General features: G+C 41.9%; 1 protein-coding gene across 4 annotated transcripts in view; it reads right to left on the reverse strand.

Moving 5' to 3' along the window:
- The window catches only part of RIPOR3 (RIPOR family member 3), a 234,104-nt gene that overhangs the window by 142,687 nt on the left and 68,918 nt on the right, over positions 1–22,499 (reverse strand). For 3 of the 4 annotated variants that reach the window (XM_073580601.1, XM_073580600.1, XM_073580603.1), the window contains exons 2-3: positions 11,631–11,743; positions 2,936–3,051 (exon numbers count right to left, since the gene is read on the reverse strand). In XM_073580601.1, the coding sequence (XP_073436702.1) occupies positions 2,936–3,051; positions 11,631–11,645 (131 nt within the window). In that variant the 5' untranslated portion in view covers positions 11,646–11,743. The remainder of the gene's footprint in view (positions 1–2,935; positions 3,052–11,630; positions 11,744–22,499) is intronic. The other variant, XM_073580602.1, reaches the window with a different exon arrangement.

Below are 22,499 nucleotides of genomic sequence, written 5' to 3' on the forward strand. Positions count from 1 at the left end.
TCATTTTTGCCCTTGGCCGAATTTGCTTTAAATAATAGAGCTAGTTCTGCCACTTTGATGTCACCTTTTTTTTGTAACTTTGGGTTTCATCCTCGATTCTCTTCAGGGCAGGTGGAGTCTTCTGCTTGCCCAGGTGTTAACACTGTGGTGGAGAGAATGCACCAGATCTGGGACCAAGTGGTGGATAGGTTGTCTCTCTCCCAGGAAAAGGCCCAGTGGTCCCCAGTTTAAGGTGGGTGATATGGTTTGGTTGTCATCAAAGAATATCTCTATGAAGGTGGCTTCTCCAAAGTTTAAACCTAGATTTATTGGACCTTACAAGATTTTGGAGATTCTTAATCCTGTCTCTTTTCGATTGGCTCTTCCTGTTACATTTAAGATCCATAACGTGTTTCAGAAGTCTCTGTTAAAGAGATTTGTTGAGCCAGTAGTTCCTGTGGTGGCACCTCCTGACCCTGTATTGGTGGAAGGTAATGTGGAATATGAGGTTGAGAAGATACTGGATTCTCGCCTGGCTAGACGGAGACTCCAGTATTTGGTTAAATGGAAGGGTTATGGCCAGGAGGATAATTCTTGGGTCCCTGCATCTGATATTCATGCCGAAAGATTGGTTTGTGCTTTTCATCGGGCCCATCCTGATCGTCCTGGTGGCGTGGATGAGGGTTCGGTGACCCCTCCTCAAGGGGGAGGTACTGTTGTGAATTCATTTTCCCCTTCACCATTGATGTCTGATGAACTCCCTCTGCTGGTGAAGAGAGGTAGTGAAATTGATTGGGTTGAGAAGAACCTGTCATCTGAACAGGTGGAGCCTGATTGGACACCCGGAATCACTGAGTGAATATAAGGCAGCCGACGCCCTACAGGGGTGCTGGTGATCCTTTCTGCTCTGAGCTCTTGCGACCAGTTAGTCCTGTCTACTGAAAGCTAAGTTTTTGCTCTCTTATTTTTCCATGAGATTTTGTCTGTTTGCTTCGTGTTTTGTGTTCAGCCTGCCTTTGTTGGGACAGTCTGAGCTCCATTTTTGTCTCTGATCAGTTTATCTCTTTGCTCTGTTTTCAGAATATACCTGAGTGCTGATATAGTGATTTTGAAGTCTAGCGACTTCAGGGCCTTTTTCCCTATCAGACGGTTGGGACATTTTTGGTAGGGTTTTTTGCGGATTGCAGCCAGCATCTTTTCTGTGCTTTCCTATTTAGTTAGTTGGGCCCCATAGTTTGCTCAACCTGTCTTTCTGTCTGTGTTTGTGTTTTCATCTGCTTTTTACCGACAATACATGTTGGGGGCTGTCTATTGCTTTGGGGTCTGCTCTGGGGCAGTTTAGATTTCCCCTTTCTTTCTTTAGGCTTATTTAGTTCTCCGGCTGTGAACGAGGGGTCTAGGGCACCGTAGGAACCCCCCACAGCTACAGTTAGTTGTGGTGAATAGGATCAGGGGTCTGCAATCCGATAGCTACCAACCTCTCCGGTTGTCTGGACTTAGCTTGTATTTTTGTTTTTTCCTCCTTCGGTGACTCATTCATAACAGGTCCCATTATACTGAATTGAGCAATATATGGGGCCCATTATAATGAAAGGAGCAAATAATGGGACTCATTAAACTGCATGGAGAACTATATGGTGCCCATTATACTGAATGGAGCAATATATGTGGCCCATTATACTGAATGAAGCACTACATGGGTATCATTATACAGAATGGAGCAATATATGGGGCCCATTATACTGAATGGAGCAATATATGTGGCCCATTATACTCTATTGAGCACTATATGGCCATCATGAAATGTGGTATGTGTTAAAGGGGCCCACTGAGACTCTTTCACCCGGGGCTTGTGAAAACCTCGAGTCTGCTCTGCTCAGAGAAATGTTATTCAAAGGGGCTGTTCAGATGTCCGCTTTTATTACATGGACCAAATGTCTGAATGAGAAAATTTGCAGGGTGCACAATTCTTTTCCGTATTTCTGATGAGACTCCCTTATTCAAACCTATGGGTGTCCAAAAAAAAGCGGATCCCATATGGATGAACCGTATAGCATCTGATTTTTAGGAAGCTGTTTTTGATCTTATAAATTATATTTACTGCTGATCTACAAAAACAGATGCCATATGGATGAAAACATTTTTTGTACCTATGAAAATTGGACAATTTTTTTTTACGCTAGTGTGAACTTAGCCTGAAGCAGAAATGGCATCAAGGCATCTTGACAGACGAGGAGGATTTTTCTATTGTAGAAAAAATCTTTTTAATACATTAAATAAAGTGAATTCCCAAAAAAGAAAATCTATATATTCTGCGCACATGAATCCATCAGCCGTCTCCCGGTAGCCCTTGCAGTCTATGTGGACGGTGATCTGGTTTCTATCTTACTCACAGTCACCTGAAGTTTGCAATGACATCTGTTATCCAGCCTGAAGATTCAGTTACATTATTCCTTACTGCAGCTTCCAGGGATCTTCTCGTACATCATTTCCTAAACGTTTGCTAGACGGCAGACGTATTGATTTTACAGGCTTCCTGCACAGAGTCTGCTGCCATATTTCAGTATCTATTGCACTTACACTAAATTAGAGGATATATCGGCAATGATTTCTGAGAGCCGTAGACATAATACTGCTGCACTGTATCCCCAGGTTGCCTGGGATAATATTGCGCTGAGGTCTCCTGTGAACACCTGGGCACAGGCGGGATATAAAATACCTTGTAAAAGGTGATCTCCGTGTCAATCAGAAGTGTCTGGGACTAGGAAAACAATCTGCAAAACGAGACTTTACAGGGCTGAAGCATCATCAATCAGGGCAAGTTATAGGAAGATCAGGCCTACTGGCCCCATAAACCCATCACACGAGCCCTAATGGGTTCCAGACTGTTGGGTGTATTGACATTACTATTATAGAGCTAGGCTTCCTCGGCTGCTATTCACATTTCATTACTTACGAGGTCTTTCGGACTTGTAATGTGCTAAATCCAGCAAAGGATCGGCTCCTACCGACTGCGGCGAGACCATCGCTGGGAGAGCTGAACTTCAATTTCACCGACATATTGGCTGAAGGCTTTAAGTAAAAAAAAAATAAAGAGAAGAAACTAAATAATCATTGGTAACAATTCATAAGTCCTGCTTCCTAATGTAGGTCCCTAAACATTAGGCAATCTAAATTATCTATCTAGTGATGTAAAACTGACCCAATACCCCCTAACCATTCATGTCTGACATGCCAATGGGGACAAAGGTAGCAAAACTGCACTGCACTCCACTTGGTGGTTACCTTAAAGGGGTTATCAGGAGATAACTTCTCTAATCGTTGGTTGTCCCTCCACTGAGACCCCCACGTATCCAGAGCCACGGTTCTAGGGTTCGATGGGTGTCCCAGCAGTTGGGAAGCTATCCCCTATCCTACAGATAGGAGAGACGTTCCAAACTTTATACAACCCCTCTAAAGGAGAAACTTTACTCCTTTAACCATCCATTGGAAGTCTTTCAATCGGCCAACCATTCTCCTACTTTGCACTGATGACTTGCAAGAACCCCAAAACTGCTGTATGCACATGGAGATCTTTTTGGAGAAGAGTTTAGCTTGGCTTTATACCCTTACTGCCGGCTATGTTCACATGACTTCAAAGGATTAAGGGGTGCTCACTCTAGAAATTCCTTATGAAATTGGTGCTCAGAAGAAAATTAGTCCAGAATAGTCAGAAAATAGTCAGAAAAACTGAGGACTCTCAATTCTGAATATTTTTCAGAAAAACTTCGGCACTCAAAATTGTTTTTATTATTATTTTTTCTCACAAAATGTCAGGCAGAGGCTTTTACAAAAGAAAATCAGGGCATAAAAGACACAACCCTTTAAAAAAATATTCTTGAACATTCAGACACTTGCAACATTTCAGCTAATCTAAGCCTTTGTCAAGCCTACATCTGAAATATGCGGGAGCGGTATGTCTAACTCTCATTAGAATCCACAAGCAGGACAATCAGTAATTGTGCTATCCCCAAACAGGGAACAAAAGAATTTACTGCCTGTCAGGAAGCCGTCTGGCACTCACATGTTGTAACGGCTTCCTGACAGGCAGTAAATTCTTTTGTTCCCTGTTTGGGGATAGCACAATTACTGATTGTCCTGCTTGTGGATTCTAATGAGAGTTAGACATACCGCTCCCGCATATTTCAGATGTAGGCTTGACAAAGGCTTAGATTAGCCGAAACGTTGCAAGTGTCTGAATGTTCAAGAATATTTTTTTAAAGGGTTGTGTCTTATATGCCCTGATTTTCTTTTGTAAAAGCCTCTGCCTGACATTTTGTGAGAAAAAATAGTAATAAAAACAATTGTGAGTGCCGAAGTTTTTCTGACTATTATGTTCACATGACGTTTCAGTTGATGTTCAGTGGCTCAATTGGAGCTTACGGCTGAAGCCCAAGAAAAAGGGATTTAGACATATGCATTGATGGGGCTATTGACTGTGATGACGGAGTCACTGTGTGCTCTATCGGACATTATTGTTAGTCGCATATGTCTACCTGAAGCAGGCTCCAAGACACAGTCAACTACATCTAGGTACCCAGCTTAACTATATACGGCCGAAAATGATGTCCACAGAGCACACTGTGATTACGTCTGCATCATTGCAGTCAATGACCACATCAGTGTATACATCCAAATCACTTTTTCCAGGTCTTCAGACGTAAGCCCCGACTGAGCCAGTGAACGTAGAATAAAACGCAATGTGAACATAGCCCAACTCATTTTGCAAGCTTTTTAAAAGGTCCATATTAACTTCTAGAATGCCTATCTCCAATAGGTAGCACTACAGACCTCATCCTCTTCCCTTATGAAAAGGCTTTTTGCATACTGGATGATTCTAAAGTCAAGTCAAGTGTCGTTTTTCCAGTAACGCTCAACTCCGTCCATTACCTATTTTAAATAGTCTTTTCTTGATTTGCGCACTTACAATCTTTTCAATTGTACAAAGTTCTGCTTTCTTATATACTTAGCACTGCTCCTCTTCATAATTTTCAAGATCTCCGCCTGCACACAATGAACTTAACCATTGCTAAAGGGGCAGTCCACTACTCATACAACACCTTCTTTCTCAAATACTATATTCCCTAATGTAAAGTACCCTCTACTCTCCTCCCGCATTGCCACTGTTCTAGCGATGTTGGTGTTGGGTCTCCCGAGGCTCGTGTGACACACATTGTTATGCTATGTGAGCCTTGCAGCCAGCAGACACTAATTGGCTGCAGTAATCACACCTCCCGCAGGTTAGTCTGAAAGAAGTGGCAGCACGGACAATGTCCGTCAAGCCTTGGGAGACCAAACACCAACATTATTGGAACAGCGACAATGCAGAGGTGAGTAGACAGTATTTTTATTTTACAAGGGAGACTATAGTATTTAAGAAGGACGGGGTTTAATCGCCTATTCTATGTCCCCACAATGAGTTGTTGGTGAGTTTTGATGTTGCAGTTTTTTTGCACCATTTTTGCACCAATTGGCTAAATTAGGTAACTTGTGTTTTTTATTGCGTTTTTTTCTAGCTGTATTTTTTTGTATTTTTTTAAATGTCAGGTTTTAAAAAAAGCTGCTTTGTTCTGAAAACTTCCTGCTTTTTATATGCAATTTTTTCTTATCTCATTCAAGCCTATGGGGAAAAAAATCAACATAAAAAGTCCATATTTACCGCATGAGAAATTGATGTGTTACAGATTTGAAAAAAAACGCACCACAGGTCAGTCTCCATCGCATAAAAAACCCCACAATGGACATAAGATTTCTATAAATTCAATTCACTTTACTGGTTCTGTTAGATACTGCGTTTTTTGTTCAGCGATAATACTCAGCATCAAAAACACATCAAAAACTCATTGTGGGAACTTAACCTAAATAAATGTGCATGTTGGCTATATGCCAGCAAAGTACAGATCCGGCCAGATGTACCCCATAGATGGGTCTATGGAGGGCAAAAAAGAAGCGGAAGACCAAAAATAATTTATTTTAAGATATTTCCATATCTGGCAACAGATATTTGCTACAAAGTTGAAAATAAAAGACAATGAAAATAACAGATACAACTTGCTTCCCTCCAACGTTTCCAGCTTTGTCTGTTTTTGTACCTTTTATTTCTGTGCATTCATCCCACATACTTCCCCCAGGACACAGGAAAGGACCCGAGTGATTAAACCATTTGTCCTATCTCAGTAACAATTATTTTACAGTTTGATGTCCCGGGTTGTTGCTGCTGTCAGACTGCCAGGGCTTTACTCTCCCGCAAGTGCACAGCTTGTAAAGACATCCACAAGAGATGAAAGATTTGGAGAGACGGGTCTCCATGCCAAGTGCTGTATAGACGTTGCTGTATTATTAAACAGGGGAGACACGAAGCGCGGGGCGACTCTTGGCTGCTCTACATTGGACAGGTTGCTGCGACACGCCAAGAAGGACATTTTTGTTTCCGATTTAACTAAATGCAAACTGGACAACTTTGTCCGGGGCCAAATTTTACGTCTTCCTAAAATGTTACTTTTTCTTAAAGTTACATAAGGAATAAACAGTGGGGAAAATAAGTGTTTGATACACTGCCGCTTTTGCAACTTTTCCCACTTACAAAGAATGGACAAGACTGTAATTTTTATCGTAGGTACACTTCAACTGTGAGAGATAGAATCTTAAGAAAATCCAGATCATCACATTGTATGATTTAATACATAATTAATTTCCATTTTATGAAATGAGTATTTGAAGCAACAGAAAAACAGAACTTAATATTTGGTGCAGAAACCTTTGTTTCCAATTACAGAGGTCAGACGTTTCATTTAGTTCTTGACCAAGTTTGCAGCAGGGATCTTGGCCTCCTCCTCCTCCATAGAGATCTTATCCACATCTTTCAAGTTTTGGGGTTGTTGCTGCGCAACATTGAATTTCAGCTTCCTCCAAAGATTTTTTTATTGGGTTCAGGTCTGGAGACTGGTGTGGCCACTTCAGGACCTTGAAATGCTGTGTATTTCAGGTCATTATCATGCTGGAAGACCCAGCCATGACCCATCTTCAATGCGCTCACTGAGGGAAGGAGCTTGTTAGCCAAAATCTCACGATACACGACCCCATCTACTCTCCCTTCAATATGGTGCAGTCGTCCGGTCCCCTTTGCAGAAAAGCACTGCCAAAGTTTGATGTTTTCCCCACCATGCTTGACAGTTGGGACGGTGTTCTTGGGGTTGTACTTATCCTTCTTCTTCCTCCAAAGAAGAATTGATGATACCAAAAAGTTCTATTTTGGTCTCATCTGACCACATAACCTTCTTCCATGCCTCCTCTGGATCATCCAGATGGTCATTGATGAACTTCAAACGGGTCTGGACATGTGCTGGCATGAGCAGAGGGACCTTACGTGCCCTACAGGATTTTAGTCCATGACGGCGTAGTGTGTTACTAACGGTAGTATTTCAGACTGTGGTCCCAGCTCTCTTCAGGTTATTAACCATGTCCTCCCATGTAGTTCTGGGCTAATTTCTGACTTTTCTCAGAATCATCCTTACCCTACGAGGTGAGATCTTGCATGGAGCCCGAGACCGAAGAAGATTTACAGTCATCTTGTGTTTCTTCCTTTTTCTAATAATTGCGCCAACAGTTGTTGCCTTCTCACCAATCTGCTTGCTTATTATTCTGTAGCCCATCCCAGTCTTGTGCACATCTACAATTTTGTCCCTGGTATCCTTAGACAGCTCTTTGGTCTTGGCCTTTGTGGAGAGGTTGGAGTGTGATTGATTGAGTGTGTTGACAGGTGTCTTTTATACAGGTATCAAGTTCAAACAGGTGCAATTAATACAGGTAGTGAGTGCAGAGTAAGAGGGCTTCTTAAAAAAAACTAACAGGTCTGTAAGAGGCAGAATTCTTGCTGGTTGGTAGGTGATCAAATACTTATTCATGGAATAAAATGCAAATGAATTATGCAAAAATCATACAATGTGATTTTCTGCTTTTTTTTAAGATTCTGTCTTTCACAGTTGAAGTGTACATAAAAATTACAGACCTCTTCATTCTTTGCAGGTGGGAAAACTTGCAAAATCTGCAATGTATAAAATACTTATTTTCCTCGTATATGGTAAAATCAGATACTTTGTATACAAATGCAAAAAATAGAAGCTGCAACTGGGACATAGACCCTGACTGATTTCAGCAGTGTATCACTTACCGTATATACTTGTGTATAAGCCAAGTTTTTCAGCACATTTTTTTGCGCTGAAAACGCCCCCTCGTCTTATACACGAGTCAATTATCCCAGAAAGCGTGGAGGGAATATTCATTACCTTAATGAGCGGGGCCACGTGATCGCTTGGCAGAGGAAGAGCTGCCGGCGCCGGGACCAACGAGATGCTGCGAGGGCGCCAGGATCAACGAGATGCTGCGAGGGTGCATGGAAGGTGCATAGGATGTTTTTTTTAAAATAGCAACCATTCATACAAGGATAGGAGATATGAACCATGCATACCAAGATAGCGATGGGGGAGCCATGCATCCCAGTAAAGGACGGTGGAGCATGCATACCAGGACAGGATGGGGGGAGTCATGCATACCAGGGCAGGACGAGGGGAGCCACGCATACCAGGACAGGATGGGGGGAGTCATGCATACCAGGGCAGGACGGGGGGAGACATGCATACCAGGGCAGGACAGGGGGAGCCATGCATACCAGGGCAGGAGGAGGGGAGCCATGCATACCAGCAAAGGACGGGGGAGCCATGCATACCAGGGCAGGACGAGGGGAGCCACGCATACCAGGACAGGACGGGGGGAGCCAAGCATACCAGGACAGGACGGGAGAACCATGCATACCAGGACAGGGATGAGGGGACAATGCATACCCGGCTTATACTCAAGTCAATAAGCTTACCCAGTTTTCCATGGCAAAATTAGGTGCCTCGGCTTATACTCGGGTCGGTTTATACGCAAGTATATACGGTAATTTACTAGGTGCAGCAGCTGTGATACAATCACAGCTTTCTCTGCTGCAGATCTTGCAGAGCTTTTTGAATGCTGAGCTGTGTATAACCCCACCCAAACCCCTGATTAGCAGCTTTCTGCCTATGCACAGTCTATAAAGAAAGCTGCCAATCAGTGGTGAGTGCAGGTTGGACCAGGAAGCACAAGACATTGTAGTCCTCTAGTGATAATTTCCTGCTGATAAAACACTGATCGCACTGAAACATCAAAAAACAACCTAGTAAGTGACACACCACTGGAATCAGGGTCTCTTTCTCTACATCATACTGCTCTCAGATCCCATGGCAAAATCTGCTGACAGATTCCATTTAAAGGGGTATTCCAATCTACTACACTTTGTTAACTTAGTGCCATAGACTTTAATGATATGGCAGGATACATGAATAAGCTTCACTTTATTCAACTCCACCTGGTTGTGATTGGTAGAGGTCCCAATAGTAGGATCCACACCAATATAGCAGTTATCATCACCTACAGTCATATGTTAAAGTTTGGGCACCCCTATTAATGTTAACCTTTTTTCTTTATAACAATTTTGGTTTTTGCAACAGCTATTTCAGTTTCATATATCTAATAACTGATGGACTCAGTTATATTTCTGGATTCAAATGAGGTTTATTGTACTAACAGAAAATGTGCAATCTGCATTTAAACAAAACTTGACCGGTGCAAAAGTATGGGCACCCTTATCATTTTCTTGATTTGAACACTCCTAACTACTTTTTACTGACTTCCTGAAGCACTAAATTGGTTTTGTAACCTCATTGAGCTTTGAACTTCATAGCCAGGTGTATCAAATCATGAGAAAAGGTATTTAAGGTGGCCACTTGCAAGTAGTTCTCCTATTTGATTCTCCTATGAAGAGTGGCATCATGGGCTCCTCAAAACAACTCTCAAATGATCTGAAAACAAAGATTATTCAACATAGCTTTTCAGGGGAAGGATACAAAAAGTTGTCTCAGAGATTTAACCTGTCAGTTTCCACTGTGAGGAACATAGTAAGGAAATGGAAGAACACAGGTACAGTTCTTGTTAAGCCCAGAAGTGGCAGGCCAAGAAAAATATCAGAAAGGCAGAGAAGAAGAATGGTGAGAACAGTCAAGGACAATCCACAGACCACCTCCAAAGACCTGCAGCATCATCTTGCTGCAGATGGTGTCACTGTGCATCATTCAACAATACAGCGCACTTTGCACAAGGAGATGCTGTATGGGAGAGTGATGCGAAAGAAGCCGTTTCTGCAAGCACACCACAAACAGAGTCGCCTGAGGTATGCAAAAGCACATTTGGACAAGCCAGTTACATTTTGGAAGAAGGTCCTGTGGACTGATGAAACAAAGATTGAGTTGTTTGGTCATACAAAAAGGCGTTATGCATGGAGGCTAAAAAACACAGCATTCCAAGAAAAACACTTGCTACCCACAGTAAAATTTGGTGGAGGTTCCATCATGCTTTGGGGCTGTGTGGCCAATGCCGGCACCGGGAATCTTGTTAAAGTTGAGGGTCACATGGATTCAATTCATTATCAGCAGATTCTTGACAATAATGTGCAAGAATCAGTGACGAAGTTGAAGTTACACAGGGGATGGATATTTCAGCAAGACAATGATCCAAAACACCGCTCCAAATCTACTCAGGCATTCATGCAGAGGAACAATTACAGTGTTCTGGAATGGCCATCCCAGTCCCCAGACCTGAATATCATTGAACATCTGTGGGATGGTTTGAAGCGGGCTGTCCATGCTCGGCAACCATCAAACTTAACTGAACTGGAATTGTTTTGTAAACAGGAATGGTCACAAATACCTTCATCCAGGATCCAGGAACTCATTAATAGCTACAGGAAGCGACTAGAGGCTGTTATTTTGGCAAAAGGAGGATCTACGAAATATTAATGTCACTTTTAAGTTGAGGTGCCCATACTTTTGCACCGGTCAAATTTTGTTTAAATGCAGATTGCACATTTTCTGTTAGTACAATAAACCTCATTTGAATCCAGAAATATAACTGAGTCCATCAGTTATTAGATATATGAAACTGAAAAAGCTGTTGCAAAAACCAAAATTGTTATAAAGAAAAAAGGTTGACATTAATAGGGGTGCCCAAACTTTAACATATGACTGTATCCAGTGAATAAGAAAACCCTGTCATTCACCTATTGAACGCTCCATCATTCATTCATGTGGCTTTCATTGGTTCTGCACCGGTGATGTTCCATGTGCTCTCATGCCAAGTATGCAAACATCCATGTTTTACAAATTTTGTTAAGTCCTTGAAAACCTCTTCAAGACTTTGTGCCTTCTGAGTTTTTTGAACAGTTTTTGCAGAAGAAACTTTCCAAAACTTCAAAAATGCAAAACTCCACAAAACGTAGAGCTTCTACAAAAAGAAAAACTCCTTAAAAAAATCATTGTAAATATAGATACCAAAGCTGCAAGGGACATTCAAATGAATAAAAAGGGTCACCATCTATTAAGACAGATCCAGGCTTGGACTGGCCCACAGGAGAACCGGAAAATCCTCCGGCGGGCCCCTATGCAGGAGTGCACCTCTTATACGCGTAGTACTTGGCACAATATACTTGAATCATTATGTACAGACGAAGGCGGCATTTTATTCATTTACTAACTTACCCAGTTCATTGTCATATAAATTTGTGATTGAGGATAATGTCACATTTGCACGTAACTGAAAAGTGGGGCCCTGGAGTTGGTTACTGGTGGACCCTCGGCATCCCTGTCCAACACTAGAAAAAGACCGATGTAAATGGTCAAATAGTGTTCGTATTATGTGAAAAGGTACAGTACAAGGAAAGTAATGATCCGTTGGCATTCAGATACTGGAACAGTGGATCAGCCCCAGATTAGGAAAGTTATAATAATTCAATCAATCATACAGCAGGAAGGGTTAATATTTTAGGGAACACTAGGTTAGCATATCTTGGCAGTCGGCAGGTGTATTTGTGAAGAATCAGTCGGGCAGACAACTGGAACTGTCCACTATTATGAAGTTTGGATAAAACCTACATTCATTTCAGATGAAGCATAGACTTGGATGTTGCAAAAGACCTGGCAGAAGCTCTCACTTTCCATGGACGGTTTCCCTTATTGGTGTCTATCTGCAAACTTATTACCACTTTAACTCTCCTCCTCGGTAATAAATGCAGCATAAATCCATACAGTGACAGGTGACTGGATCCCTTCTCTGGACACGGGACGGTGTGCATTACACAGAACCTGACACACAAACTAAAGCCGTCCATAATACTGCTGGTGGATCTACAGATAATGCAGTGACCATGGGGGACGTCAGATCTTCCTGAGACCACAACTCACAGGCTAAATTCTCACTTTGCCATAAGTGACAGAAGGTGCCTGGCAGCAGGAAATTTCCCTGCCTCCATTACCATGCCTCACCGAGCAGAACCTGTATAGTACAGCTATTTTGCTCTACTTGACCCATCATTTTTTATGTCTATAATGAATAACAGACGTGAGATGGAAACTAAATACCAGATGGATGGACCAGTGGGTCACGTGACAGCACTTTGTTTCTTGCATTGTAAACATTTAAAAGCCATACACAAGAATTACATTACTTAACATGAGTTACAGCCTGTATTATACCCCAGAGCTGCACTCACTATTCTGCTGGAGCAGTCACTGTGTACATACATTACATTACTTATCCTGTACTGATCCTGAGTTACATCCTGTATTATACCCCAGAGCTGCACTCACTATTCTACTTGTGCAGTCACTGTGTACATACATTACATTACTTACCCTATACTGATCCTGAGTTATATCCTGTATTATACTCCAGAGCTGCACTCACTATTCTGCTGGTGCAGTCACTGTGTACATACATTACATTACTTATCCTTTACTAATCCTGAGTTACATCCTGTATTATACTCCAGAGCTGCACTCGCTATTCTGCTGGTGGAGTCAATGTGTACATACATTACATTACTTATCCTGTACTGATTCTGAGTTACATCCTGTATTATACTCCAGAGCTGCACTCACTATTCTGCTGGTGCTGTCACTGTGTACATACATTACATTACTTATCCTGTACTGATCCTGAGTTACATCCTGTATTATACTCCAGAGCTGCACTCACTATTCTGCTGGTGGAGTCACTGTGTACAGAAATTACATTACTTATCCTGTACTGATCCTGAGTTACATCCTGTATTATACTCCAGAGCTGCACTCGCTATTCTGCTGGTGCAGTCACTGTGTGCATACATTACATTACTTATCCTGTACTGATCCTGAGTTACATCCTGTATTATACTCCAGAGCTCTACTCACTATTCTGCTGATGGAGTCACTGTGTACATACATTACATTACTTATCCTGTACTGATCCTGAGTTACATCCTGTATTATACCCCAGAGCTGCACTCGCTATTCTGCTGGTGGAGTCAATGTGTACATACATTACATTACTTATCCTGTACTGATCCTGAGTTACATCCTGTATTATACTCCAGAGCTGCACTCACTATTCTGCTGGTGCAGTCACTGTGTACATACATTACATTACTTATCCTGTACTGATCCTGAGTTACATCCTGTATTATACTCCAGAGCTGCACTCACTATTCTGCTGGTGGAGTCACTGTGTACAGAAATTACATTACTTATCCTGTACTGATCCTGAGTTACATCCTGTATTATACTCCAGAGCTGCACTCACTATTCTGCTGGTGCAGTCACTGTGTACATACATTACATTACTTATCCTGTACTGATCCCGAGTTACATCCTGTATTATACTCCAGAGCTGCACTCACTATTCTGCTGGTGGAGTCACTGTGTACAGAAATTACATTACTTATCCTGTACTGATCCTGAGTTACATCCTGTATTATACTCCAGAGCTGCACTCACTATTCTGCTGGTGCACTCACTGTGTACATACAGTGCCTTGTGAAAGTATTCAGCCCCCTGGAACTTTTCAACCATTTCCCACATATCATGCTTCAAGCATAAAGATACCAATTGTAGATTTTTGGTGAAGAATCAACAATTGGAACACAATTGTGAAGTTGAACGAAATTTATTGGTTATTTTAAATTTGTGTGGAAATTCAAAAACTGAAAAGTGGGGCGTGCAATATTATTCGGCCCCTTTACTTTCAGTGCAGCAAACTCACTCCAGAAGTTCATTGTGGATCTCTGAATGATACAATGTTGTCCTAAATGACTAATGATGATAACTATAATCCACCTGTGTGTAATCAAGCCTCTGTATAAATGCACCTGCTCTGTGATAGTCTCAAGGTTCTGTTTGAAGCACAGAGAGCATCATGAAGACCAAGGAACACAACAAGCAGGTCCGTGATACTGTTGTGCAGAAGTTTAAAGCCGGATTTGGATACAAAATGATTTCCAAAACTTTAAACATCCCAAGGAGCACTGTGCAAGTGATCATATTGTAATGGAAGGAGTATCATACCATTGCAAATCTACCAAGACCTGGCCGTACCTCTAAACTTTCATCTCAAGCAAGAAGACTGATCAGAGATCCAGCCAAGAGGCCCATGATCACTCTGGATGAACTGCAGAGATCTACAGCTGAGGTGGGACAGTCTGTCCATAAGACAACAATCAGTCAAACACTGCACAAATCTGGCCTTTATGAAAGAGTAGCAAGAAGAAAGCCATTTCTCAAAGATATCCATAAAAAGTGTTGTTTAAAGTTTGCAACAAGCCACCTGGGAGACACACCAAACATGTGGAAGAAGGTGCTCTGGTCAGATGAAACCAAAATCGAACTTTTTGGCAACAATGCCAAGCGATATGTTTGGCGTAAAGGCAACACAGCTCATCACGCTGAACGCACCATCCCCACTGTCAAACATGGTGGTGGCAGCATCATGGTTTGGGCCTGCTTTTCTTCAGCAGGGACAGGGAAGATGGTTAAAATTGATGGGAAGATGGATGGAGCCAAATACAGGACCATTCTTGAAGAAAACCTGTTGGAGTCTGCAAAAGACCCAACACTGGGATGGAGATTTGTCTTCCAATAAGACAATGATCCCAAACATAAAGCAAAATCTAAAATGGAATGGTTCACAAATAAACGTATCCAGGTGTTAGAATGGCCAAGTCAAAGTCCAGACCTGAATCCAATCGAGAATCTGTGGAAAGAGCTGAAAACTGCTGTTCACAAACGATCTCCATCCAACCTCACTGAGCTCGAGCTGTTTGCCAAGGAAGAATGGGCAAGAATTTCAGTCTCTCGATGTACAAAACTGATAGAGACATACCCCAAGCGACTTGCAGCTGTAATCGCAGCAAAAGGTGGCGCAACAAAGTATTAAGGTAAATGGGACGAATAATATTGCACGCCCCACTTTTCAGTTTTTGAATTTCCACACAAATTTAAAATAACCAATAAATTTCATTCAACTTCACAATTGTGTCCCACTTGTTGTTGATTCTTCACCAAAAATTTACATTTGGTATCTTTATGTTTGAAGCATGGTATGTGGGAAAAGGTGGAAAAGTTCTAGGGGGTCGAATACTTTCGCAATGCACTGTACATTACATTACTTATCCTGTACTGATCCTGAGTTATATCCCGTAATAAAAGCAGACTGACCTCATTCACTAATTTGGGAGTTAATTAGGGAAAAGCTCCCGCAGATGACCATGACGTGTTCTCATGACTGTTCGTGCACATACTTCCGTTTGATACGTTGTAAATCGGTTAGAAGCCAGATAAATATTTGCAGTGTTGAGGATCTGAGATGTAAACTGAAGCCTCATCGAGCTACTGATTGTTTATATAATGAGGCGTATGAACAACAGAAAAAGCGCAAATGTCACGCATCTGCAGCCGCATCCATATCGCTGTGCTAATACCAGATCCCGTATTTATGCCTATGGTGCGGGCCTCTGGAAGACTCTGGAAATCATTGCTCTGCGTGACATCTAGGAAACATTCCTGCTTTTAGTTTCTTCTATTCTCTGATAGTTGTATAGTGAAAGTTCATCAGTAGATCACTAAATATGATTTATGGGCTGAACAGAGAAACAATTTCCTAAAACTGGCTCCAAATAGCTGCAAACGCATATAGTGGTGGTCACCCAGCTTTCCCTGACCCTGAAAGGTCTAAAAATCATCACTGTTATGTCACTTCTTCTTGACCTAAAAATATGGTCATGTGCACAAGCCCTAATACTGGTAATGTTTATGAACCAGGATGATCAGGATGAGCACAGCTAATAGACCATCCCAAAAAAAGCATGTAGTTGTGCATAGGGAAGTGGTCAGAGAAAACCATCTGTGGCTCTTTAAATGGAACCTGTCATGTTTAAAATGGTATTTGATATTCAGGCCAGATGCTATAGAGCAGGAGGAGCTGATGCAATTGATATACATTTTTTTGAGAAAAGTTTCAGTAAAACTTGCATTTTATTCAGTGAAATTCCTGGTGTTTGTATGTATGAGTCCAGTGGGAGGTCCTATTCAATGACTGACAGTTTTCACTATGACTGTGCATGCAAATGTAGCTGTCAATCACTAAGTATGACTGCCCACTGGACTTATATGAATAGGACAGCCCACTGGACTCATATGAATAGGACAGCCCACTGGACTCATATGAATAGCACAGCCCACTGGACTCATATGAATAGGACAGCCCACTGAACTCTTACAATAAAAGTTATGCAGATTTTTTTCCATTATACCTATACTGTATATCATTCTGCTCTGCTCTGCTCTTTCTCTGCACCATTCTGTCCACAGATCAGACTGCATGTACAACATGACAGGTTACCTTTAACCCCTTCACCCCCAAGGGTGGTTTGCACGTTCATGACCGGGCCAATTTTTACAATTCTGACCACTGTACCTTTATGAGGTCATAACTCTGGAACGCTTCCATGGATCCTGGTGATTCTGACATTGTTTTCTCGTGACATATTGTACTTCATGTTAGTGGTAAAATTTCATTCATATAACTTGCGTTTATTTGTGAAAAAAACGGAAAGTTGGCAAAAATTTTGAAAATTTCGCAATTTTCCAACTTTGAATTTTTATGCCCTTAAATCACAGAGATACGGCACACAAAAAACTTGATAACTAACATTTCCCACATGTTTACTTTACATCAGCACAATTTTGGAACCAAAATTTTTTTTTGTTAGGAAGTTATAAGGGTTAAAAGTTGACCAGCGATTTCTCATTTTTACAACACCATTTTATTTTTAGGACCACATCACATTTGAAGCCACTTTGAGGGGTCTATATGATAGAAAATACCCAAAAGTGACACCATTCTAAAAACTGCACCCCTTAAGGTGCTCAAAACCACATTCAAGAAGTTTATTAACCCTTTAGGTGCGTCACAGGAATTTTTTTGAATATTTAAAAAAAAATGAACATCAAACTTTTTTTCACAAAAAAAATACTTCAGGTTCATTTTTTTTATTTTACCAAGGGTAACAGGAGAAATTGGACAGCAAAATTTATTGTGCAATTTGTCCTGAGTACGCTGATACCTGATTTGTGGGGGGGAATGACTGTTTCGGCGCATGGCAGAGTTCAGAATGGAAGGAGCGCCGTTTTGACTTTTTCAATGCAAAATTGGCTGGAATTCAGATCGGACGCCATGTCACGTTTGGAGAGTCCCTGATGTACCTAAACAGTGGAAACCCCCTACAAGTGACCCCATTTTGGAAACTAGACCCCCCAAGGAACTTATCTAGATACGTGGTGAGAACTTGAACCCACAAGGGCTTTACAGAAGTTTATAACGTACAGCGGTACAATTAAAAAATCATATTTTTTCCACAAAAATGATCTTTTCACCCCAATTTTTATTTTCCCAAGGGTAACAGGACCCTAAAAGTTATTGTGCAATTTGTCCTGAGTATGCTGATACCCCACATGTGGGGGTAAACCACTATTTGGGCGCATAGCAGAGCTCGGAAGGGAAGCAGCGCCATTTGACGTTTTTGGCTGGAATTGAGATCGGACACCATGTCGCGATTGGAAAACCCCTGATATACCTAAACAGTGGAAACCCCCCACAAATGACCCCATTTTGAAAACTAGACCCCCTAAGGAACTTATCTAGATGTGAGGTGAGCACTTTGAACCCCTCAGTGCTTCACAGAAGTTTATAACGCCCGGGCGTGAAAATAAAAAATTCATATTTTTTCCACAAACATGATCTTTTAGTCACCATTTTTTTTATTTTCCCAAGGGTGACAGGAGAAATTGGACCCCAAAAGTTGTTGTCCAATTTGTCCTGAGTATGCTGATACCCCATATGTGGGAGAAAACTACTGTATGGGCACACGTCGGGGCTCGGAAGGGAAGTAGTGACGTTTTGGAATGCAGACATTGATGGAATGGTCTGCGGGTGTCATGTTGCCTTTGGAGAGCCCCTAATGTACCTAAACAGTGGAAACCCCCCACAAATGACCCCATTTTGAAAACTAGACCCCCTAAGGAACTTATCTAGATGTGAGGTGAGCACTTTGAACCCCCAAGGGCTTCACAGAAGTTTATAATGCCAGGGCATGAAAATAAAAAAATAGTATTTTTTCCACAAACATGATCAATTAGTCCCCAATTTTTTCATTTTCCCAAGGGTAACAGGAGAAATTGGACCACAAAAGTTGTTGTCCAATTTGTCATGAGTACGCTGACACCCCATGTGTGGGAGAAAACTACTGTATGGACACACGTCGGGGCTCGGAAGGGAAGCAGTGATGTTTTGGAATGCAGACTTTGATGGAATGGTCTGCGGGTGTCATGTGCGTTTGGAGAGCCCCTGATGTACCTAAACTATTGAAACTCCCCACAAGTGACCCCATTTTGGACACTAGACCCCCCCACGGAACTTATCTAGATGTGTGGTGAGCACTTTGAACCCCCAAGTGCTTCACAGAAGTTTATAACGCTCGGACGTGAAAATAAAAAAATCATTTTTTTCCACAAAAATGATATTTTTGCCCCCAATTTTTTATTTTCCTAAGGGTAACAGGAGAAATTGGACCCCAAAAATTGTTTTGCAATTTGTCCTGAGTAGGCTGATACCCTACATGTGGGGGTAAAACACTGTTTGGGCGCATGGCAGAGCTTGGAAGGGAAGGAGCACCATATGACTTTTTCAACTCAGAATTGGCTGGAATTGAGATCAGACGCAATGTTGCATTTGGAGAGCCCCTGATGTACCCAAACAGTGGAAACCCCCAATTCTAACTCCAACCCGAACCCCAACACACCCCTATCCCTAATCTCAGCCCTAACCCTAACCCTAGCCCTTACCCAAGCCCTAACCCTAGCCCTAAAGCTAACCCTAGCCCTAACCCTAACCCTAACCCTAGCCCTAACCCTAACCCTAATGGAAAAATGGAAATAAATACATTTTTTATTTTATTATTTTTCCCTAACTAAGGGGGTGATAACGGGGGGTTTGATTTACTATTTATGGCGGTTTTTATATTTGGCAGCTGTCACACGCTAAAAGACGCTTTTTATTGTAAAAATAGTTTTTGCATCACCACATATTGAGAGCTATAATTTTTCCCTATTTTGACCCACCGAGTCATGTGAGATCTTATTTTTTGCGGGACGAGTTGTCGTTTTTATCGGTACCATTTTCGGGCACGTGACATTTTTTGATCGCTTTTTATTCCGATTTTTGGGACGCAGAATGAACAAAAACCAGCGTTCCATGAATTTCTTTTGGGGGAGTGCGTTTACACCGTTCCGCGTGGGGTAAAATTGATAAAGCAGTTTTATTCTTCGGGTCAGTACGGTTACAGCGATACCTCATTTAGGTCGTTTTTTTATGTTTTGTCGGTTTTATGCAATGAAAACTATTTTATATAAAAAATAATTATTTTTGCATCGCTTTATTCTGCGAGCTATAACTTTTTTATTTTTTCGCTGATGATGCTGTGTGGTGGCTTGTTTTTTGCGGGACAAGATGACGTTTTCAGCGGTACCATGGATATTTATATGCGTCTTTTTGATCGCGCGTTATTGCACTTTTTGTTTGGCGGTATGATAATAAATCATTATTTTTTGCTTCGTTTTTTATTTTTATTTTTTAAGGGGTTCGCTAAAGGGGTTAACTAATGGGACAGTTTTATAGGGCGGGTCGTTACGGACGTGGCGATACCTAATATGTGTACTTTTATTGTTTTTTTTTTTTTTATTTTCAAAAAATGAATTTATTGGGGAATATTTTTTTTTTTCACTAATTTATTTAGCGATTTTTTTAAAATTATTTTTACACTTTTTTTTATTTTTTTTACTTTATTACATAGTCCCAGGTGGGACATCACTGTCCTGTGACAGATCGCTGATCTGTCACATCACAGATCACTGTGACAGATCAGCGATCTGTCACAGGCAGTGCCGAAGGTTTCCTCATGCCTGCGCTTTGCAGGCACTGAGGAAGCCAGCTTCCTGCAGGCCCCCGAAGGCCCCCGTCGCCATCTTGGATTCGGGGGCCTGCAGGAACGGAGCCCCCCGCAGCAGCGCTGCACATTGCGCTGCCGTGGGGGGCTCAGGGAAGCACGGAGGGAGCCCCCTCCCTGCCGATGCTTCCCTTTAACTCCCGGTACACCGCGATCGTGTTTGATCGCAGTGTGCAAGGGGTTAACGTGTCGGGGGCAGTCCGTGACCTCCCCTGACACATTGTGCCGGGTGTCAGCTGTGATAATCAGCCCGGGTCCCATGGACGGGATAGTACGTCTCATGTCAGAAAGGGGTTAAGGGCAGCACATGTTGCACTAATTCTGTTTCTCACTTAGTTTTAACACCTTAATTTATTTATGGAAAATCTGATTACTATTGCAGCAGTAGACAGTCTAGTTCCAAGGGATACAGTGTAACAACTACAGTCTTCCCTATGAGATTGTCAGGCAGCAGGTACCAACTACCAGACTGTCTCTGATTACTATGATGACCCGCCAAAGGCAAAATTACGACTAAGCCAAGGGCAGGAGGATTAGAGACCAAGCAAGAGAAAAGACGCCACTGAAGGATATGCACACCGCAATAATGTATATATCTATATATCTGTATCCTGGTATCTGTTATGATCTATGTGATTATTGTTATGCTGTAATGTCTATCGTCTGTACAAGTCCCCTCTGAAATGTAAAGTGCTGCTGAATATGTCAGTGCCATAGAAATAACATTTATTATATATATATAAATATATATATATATATATATATATGAAAAACTTTATTAACAACTGAAGATTGAAAACCTTATCCTAAGAGGTGGACCAGGTCTGTCCTCAATTCTGCTGCCCGACTAATCCACCTCTCTCCTTGCTACTCCCCTGTCTCCCCCCTCTGCAAATCTCTCCATTGACTCCCAATTACCCAATGAATCCAGTTCAAACTACTAACACTGACTTTCAAAGCCATCCACAACCTTTCCCCTCCCTATGTTTCTGAACTAATCTCACAATATCTTCCCTCATGTAATCTTCGATCCTCCCAAGACCTCCTACTCTCCTCCACACCTATTCGTTCCTCACACAACCGCCTCCAAGATTTCTCCCGAATATCCCCTATCCTCTGGAATGCCATGCCTCAACACGTCCGATTATCCACCACCCTCGGATCCTTCAAATGGAACCTGAAAACCCATCTTTTCAGGAAAGCTTACAGCCTGCATTGACCATTCTGCCGCCTCGCCACTGCCTGAGCTGCCGCCTCATCACCACCAGAGCTGCTGCACCCCCGACCTTCTGTCTCTTCCCGACTATCCCGTAGAATGTAAGTCCGAAAGGACAGGGTCCTCTCCTCTCTGTACCAGTCCGTCATTGTAAATTTGCTTACTGTTAACGGTATCTATAACTTTGTATGTAACCCCCCCCCCTTCTCATGTACAGCACCATGGAATTAATGGCACTATATAAATAAATAATAATAACCCAAATCACCACCTATTTATTAGGACCTGGATCGATCGGCAATTTGGTGAATTTTTATCTCCAATGGGGCTCTTTTATCCCCGTAATAAAATGGCGTAGTAGATCGACTTCGGCTCCATTTGTTCAATATGGGGCTGCGCTGGAAAGTCGAGCGCAGTGCTTGGGAGTGCTGTAGGGAATAAATGGAGTGGTGGTCAAGCATGTGCATTGCTGCTTCATTCTGCTGATCAGTGCAGGTCCCAACGATTAGACCCCCATCGATCAACAAGTTATCACCTATGCTTTGGACAGATGATAACTTATTTTATCAACCCTTATTATCTTCAGTATCTGACATAATTACACATAAAGTGTACATATAAAACACATGAAAAAAACAAAATGAGCATATACTGTACCCTATACCCATACATGTAAATTTCATAGAGTACTTAGTTCAGACTATTTTGATAAAAAAACCCCATAAAAGTCATCCCACCGCGACAAGCTGCACCCAATTCGGAAGGTCCAGATTGGGTACACCTTGTCCCAGAGGGATGATTTTTACTCTTTTTCTTATTAAA

The sequence above is a fragment of the Dendrobates tinctorius genome, unplaced genomic scaffold (assembly GCF_039654945.1).
Source record: "Dendrobates tinctorius isolate UK_male_01 unplaced genomic scaffold, ASM3965494v1 ptg000065l, whole genome shotgun sequence".
NCBI lineage: Eukaryota > Metazoa > Chordata > Amphibia > Anura > Dendrobatidae > Dendrobates > Dendrobates tinctorius.